This window comes from Otolemur garnettii, unplaced genomic scaffold (genome assembly GCF_000181295.1).
Source record: "Otolemur garnettii isolate 467f Iridium unplaced genomic scaffold, OtoGar3 scaffold00012, whole genome shotgun sequence".
Lineage (NCBI taxonomy): Eukaryota > Metazoa > Chordata > Mammalia > Primates > Galagidae > Otolemur > Otolemur garnettii.
In genome coordinates this window covers 6,328,661-6,334,649 of record NW_003852407.1, presented here as the reverse complement: position 1 = coordinate 6,334,649, position 5,989 = coordinate 6,328,661, and the positions used below count along the sequence as shown (strand labels likewise).

General features: G+C 48.8%; 1 protein-coding gene across 1 annotated transcript in view; it reads right to left on the bottom strand.

The window, feature by feature from the left end:
- Window positions 1–5,989, bottom strand: part of LOXHD1 (lipoxygenase homology domains 1) — a 164,623-nt gene that overhangs the window by 46,646 nt on the left and 111,988 nt on the right. The window contains exons 27-29 of the mRNA XM_012802001.1: window positions 4,199–4,315; window positions 3,312–3,474; window positions 501–655 (exon numbers count right to left, since the gene is read on the bottom strand). Of these exons, the coding sequence (XP_012657455.1) occupies window positions 501–655; window positions 3,312–3,474; window positions 4,199–4,315 (435 nt within the window). The remainder of the gene's footprint in view (window positions 1–500; window positions 656–3,311; window positions 3,475–4,198; window positions 4,316–5,989) is intronic.

Genomic DNA, 5,989 nt, shown 5'->3' with positions numbered 1-5,989 from the left:
ATGCAACCTGGGACTCGGCAGAACACAAGTCAGCCAGTCGATATCTGACCCCTCATTTTACAGATGAGGAAGCTGGGGCCGTGGGGTGGAATCAGGTGAGGAGTTGATGCAGAACCAGGCTGGAGCCTCTGTGGGCACAGCCCTGCCACTCTGAGGTGTTCACTCTCACGTTTGGGAGTCCCATGATGAAGTGGGGTTTGTGAAGATAGCCTAGTGCCTTGCAGCCCACAGGCTGGAGCTCAAGCAGGCCTCCTGCTTGCCATGCCTTCCCCTGCTCCGTCCTGCTCCACCCGACACAGGACCTGGGAAGGGTGCATTAGCTGGGAGCAGGGGATAAGCCACACTTGCAGGAGAACGGAGAGGGCAAGGGCAAAAGCCTAAGTGAGGGTGCCTGACACCGCATGAAGGTCCTGGACATCCCCAGGGACCAAGAAGACCTGGTGCTTAGATCCCTGAACCTGGGGAAGACGAGAGGGGTAAATGCTGCGCATTCCTCATACCGTTCCTCTCTCGAACTTGTTGGTGCGGTTCTCGGACTTGCCTAGGTACCGCTCTCCGGTGTCCCCCAGGTCTCCATAGATGGTGATGTAGACCTTGGCATCTGTCCCCGCCCCAGGGACATTTCCCGTGAAGATCTGCACGGAGTACAGCACAACTGGGCAGCAGTTGCACAGAAAAACAGACAGATAGGGGGAAAAAAAGGGTGGCAGCACTTTAGGACTTGGAGAATGTGATTTCTGGGAGACATCAAGCTTCTGGCCCAGGCCTGCCTTTTGTTCTTCAGTTAGACAGTTTTGGCCTCAAGCCCATATGGATTCTCCAGTGGGAAGTTTGCTCATCTGATCTGGACCCAGGTGGGCTCAAAGAGACCCACAGGATGGATACTTTTCAAACCACCTGCCCAAGCACCCTACAGTGTCCAGGGAGAAAGAATTGGAAAGTACTGGAAATGTGTCCTCCCCTGGTCGCTAAATCTATCTGCTATGACAGGCTGACCATAACAGGCCCTCCCTTTGGGGGTGACTGATATTAACACCAGGTCCTTGTAACCAGCTGTTGGAAAAAGTAAACCCTTTTTGATAGACTAGTTCCCTTCAGTGCCCATTTCCTTGTTTTCATTTACTCTGCAGCTCACTGCAGCTCCCTCCCCCACTGACCCCAGCACTGCAGGCCAACTCCTCCAACCACAGCTCCTATGACCGTCACTCTCCTATTGGTCTCCCATGCCCGTAGGCAGGGATCAATAAATTCTGGGGTGACAATTATTAAAAATTATTAAGGGAAATAAAAATTAACAGTGCTTTGATTTTTTTTTTTTTTACTATAATGGACACATCAAGAAGAATAAAATATCTTTTCCAATCTCCACCATGGTGGGAGGAAGCAAGTCTTGCTTTTATTTTATTTTATTTTATTTTTCAGAAATGGAGTCTTGCTCTGTCACCCAGACTGGAATGCTGTGGCGGGATCATAGCTGGTGACCTTCCTACACCCCCTTCCTCCCCCCTGCTTTCTCTAGTCCTTTGGGAATTAGGAAAACTGATTCAGCCTCTGGGCGCTGAGCAATGCGGCTGTGCAGTCAGAGCCAGCTATTTCTGGATCCTCCTCCCTCCCCGTCCCACCCAGGCCACACAGCTCATCAGTGGAGAGATGTTTCCCTAGAAACACCACCCAGCTCAGAGTGGGTTTTGTGGCATGCTAATCACACAGAACAGCCCAAGGCCTCCACTGGGACAGCTTTCTGGGGCATCCTCTGGGGTCCGAGCAGAGAAGGAAATTATCCCCCGGATTTAATAGCAAAGGGAATTTGAAGAAAGGGGATAGCAGTAGGGAAAGGTACATGATTGAGGCAACGCTTGCTTTTATTTCGAAATGGGAGGCAGCTCAGGTTAAAGGAAGGTTAGCAATATGGCTGTTTGACTTCTGGTGATAAAAAAAGAAACCAGTGTTTGTCTTTTAGTTTTTGAGTGTCTCATCAGCTTGCTGGGCAGAAAGACCCATCCCTCTGCCTCCATATAGGGCCTGAGATTTTGAGTTTTACGCCAGTTGTTCTAAGAAGGCAACACAAAAAATGTAAGCTGGATTTTCAAGCTCTCAGAGCTTCTCTGATCATGTAAACTGCCCAGAAGGAAAGACCCATGATATTCTTTTGTATATTGTCAGTGTGGAAAGTCTGTTTTTCACAAGAAAATTTTATATTTGAAATAGCTAAAGAGTATTCATAGCTGAAGGGCTGGTAAACAGGGGGATTGACATGGACAATGCCATTGCAGATGGAAACAGAGGTGTGACCTGTCCGTGTGGTCTCAGAAGAAGCTGTGGACGCACACACAGCGTAGAAAGAGAGAGGAAGAGAAGGCTGAGGACTGGGCCCTGAGGAACATCATGTGGCTGGAGAAAGGAAACTGGCATGCAGTGGACCACTCAGAGAGGGAGGCAGACAGCCCAAAAGCAAAGAAGGAGGGAGCACAAGAGGTCGGTCGTCAGACTGATGCAAATCCTGCACAGAGGACCACATCAGTGAAGAACAGTCAGAGGGGCTCGGTGCCCATAGCTCAGTGGTTAGGGCGCCAGCCACATACACGGGGCTAGGGGGTTTGAAATTAGCCCAGGCCTGCTAAACAGCAATGACAACAATAACAAAAAAATAGCCAGGCATTGTGGTGGGTGCCTGTAGTCCCAGCTACTTGGGAGGCTGAGGCAAGAGAATCATCTACGCCCAGGAGTTGGAGGTTGCTGTGAGCTGTGACGCCATAGCACTCTACCGAGGGCAACATAGTGAGACTCTGTCTCAAAAAAAAAAAAAAAAATGGACAAAGGTAACTGGCCCATACAGAAAACAAAACCATGACCTTGGACATTCTAAAGCTGCACCCAGCCACTGAGGACAAATACAGAATAGCTTCAGAATCCAGAATGTTTCTTAATTATACTAAGTTGAGACTGCTAAATCCAGCAAGAGCAGAGAGGATCAACCCATAGACAGATTGGTGGCTGAACGAACAAAGAAGAAAGAGAAAATAAGAACCAGGGTAATCCAGGAACAAGGGTCCCCATAGACCAGAAAAGGATTTGTGCACAAACTTTGGAGTGGAACAGCTGAGACTTTGAAGACTAGCTTGGCCATTTATGAGCTGTATGAACCTGGGCAGATCGGGTGACCTTGGTAAGCCTCAGTAGGCCTCTCTACAGAATAAAGGTAACAACAGACCTTCCTCCTGGTTGAACAGGCTCCGTCTGGCACAGGGCAGGTGCTCTTCACCGTGGCCCTGGTGCTACCTATGGCTATGGCGTGACCACACCACACTTACTGTCCAGAGGCTCCTCCACTTCCTTGTAGACTTGCCTTAAGGAGCCATCTTTCATGTATTTCTCAGTGAAGATGTCATAAGGAACCAGTTCCCTAATGGTCTTCTTGTCATCCTCAGAGGTGGCAAGCCATCGATCACAGGGGAAAGTTAAGGTCTCTGCACCCTGGGGTGAGGAGGAATGAGGAAAATGAGCCCTCATTGTGAAAACTGCCAACTTCAGCGACCCATCAGCATGTCAGTACTTCTGGAAACTAAGGACAAGGGTCATGGGACCCCACAAATAATGTAAAAGCCATAGGGATCTCCAGCCCCAATTTCAGCAGATCTAGTCTTATTTAAAGACTCATCCAATCATATTAGAGGTTAGCTTTCAAAGGCCAGAGTTCCCAGGGACACCTAAAAATAGATCTTAGAACCTCATCCTAGAGACTCAGATTCAGTGGGTAAGGGAAGAGGGCTCTGTATTTTAAAAATTTTCCCAAGGCATTCATATCCATAGCCATGAGTGAGAGAGCTATTTTCAGACTTGGAATTTTATGGTTTCAGAGTGTTTTCCTAATTGCGGGAAGATGAATTTTTCTTCTGCTGAATCGATCTTGAGTAGCAGGAAGGGCCTGCTGGTTACTTGCTAGTCATATGGACAACTTGGGGGTGGGGAGCAGAGATATGGTTGCCCACATCCTCCTCATTGATCACTAAACCAGGTTTTAGAAAATTGTGCCCTGGACCAGAGCTAGTTCCTACACTCTGAGTGAACAGAGTTTTTTATTGTGAGATTTTGTCTCAGTAAGGCTGAAGTAGCCAGCAGGTTCATACCAAGAATCAGATTTGAATTTGTTCTAGAAAGGGGCAAAAGAAATAGCATAACAGAACAGTCCCAAACTCACATCTTTATCTGGGAGGAGCCTGCGGATATCCACGTGGGAGCAGTGCCACCCAGGATTTATGCCTGTATTATCATGGCCAATCCGAATTTTTTCAATGATTTCTCCCACATCTTCTAACTTTGGAAAGGAGAAGAGGCACCAGACGTTAACAGGAAGAACCAGAGAAATACAGTCTCGGCGACATCCTGCCTCCCAAGGGCATCTGCCCTTCAGTCCCTTTGAGCTCCAGGGTTACTTTTGCCCAATACGTCCCCACTGTCCATCCAGACCACACCATTACCTCACTTCCTCTCTCTCCACTGAAAGTCAGCTCCATTCAGTCTACCTTCTCTGGGAGGACAGCATACTTCAGAGGGAGTCCAGATCCCTGTCTTCTATTACTTGCTGTTGTAGCGGCTCATTTCTTCTGTCGAGAACTGAACTAGATCTCAGAAGATGAGCTCTGGTTCTGCCAAGCTCCTGTCTTACCAGACTGACCTTGTTCAAACCCCTGGCCCCTAGGAGTCCTTCCTTTCCAGCCACTCCCTGTCTATGCTCCTACAAATGCCAGTCCTGAGACTTCACAGGGTCTTGCCACAGGGCCTTTGCACATGTTCTGCCTGCCCCTCCCCTTTCCTCTCCTTTACCTAATCCAATGTCTGCTCAACCTCAAGGATCATGCCCTCTCACTACGCCAGGAAAGCCCCTTTGATGGCTCCAAGAAAGTGACATCTCTTCATGATAGGCTCTTGGACCACAGAGTAGCTGTTTTCAGAGGATTTCTCATAGAACTAGTTTGCAATTATTTGTGTGGTACCTACCATTTCTGTCATCCCTGAAAACCACAAGGGCAGGTGCCATTTTACTCACCACTGTATCCCCAAAGCCTAAAACAGTGCCTATGACCTAGATACTCCACAAACATTGGTAGAAAGGATGAAAGAATGAGCGTTTCCATTTCAGCAAAATGGGTGTGATGAAGTCAGCCAGGCCCTCTCATCCAGTGTGACATGAGAACCTTAACCATAATGGTGCGTGTAATCAGGCCACTAAATGGAAAAGCTGACACTTGGTGCTGTGGTGAGCTCTGAACTGAATGCTGCAACCTCTTATCTCTCCTGCCTGGAGTGTCTGAGCATGGGGTACAGAGGAGGAGCTCAGCCAGGATTGACTGATCCCCTGGCCCCTTAGGAAGCAGTGAGGTGTCCAGATGTAAGACAAGGTGGGCCACTTAGCCTTGTACCCACTTCCCAGTCTCTCTGTCAAGCTGCCTCCGATCATCCTGCAGGTTCCTACTCAAAAGCCCCCAAGAGCTCCTCGGACCTCTTCTGGTTCTCATGTATCACATTCTCCTCTGAAATGATGCTGCACGTACATATCAATTCATACCCCACCTCATTCCTACGAGGATCTGGGCCATATCAGCCATATCAGGATGAGAGACAGAGGAGGAAGTCAGGGCAAAGGGAAAAGAAGGGCAAGAAGATACAAACTGGTCTGCCCTGGCTCATGGTAGTCCGTGGAGTTCCTGCATATGGTTTGGTATAACAGGTGGGGCTTGGGCTTGTCTGTAGACTGGAGTTTCTGGCAGCTTCCCTGTGGAGTTGTCTGCCCAGCCCACTCCATTAAGCCCTCAGGTGCTTTGGAGAGGCAGCATAGTCAGCTCTGTGTGAATAAGAGCTCCTGATGAGTGAATGGCGTCTGAATGATTGATTGTGCCATTCATCAAATGCAGAGCCTCCCTAAGCACAGAAGGAAGAGTCCTCTGAATGAACTGGAGCAGCTTCTACCCAGCGGTTTCCTCCCTCTCCA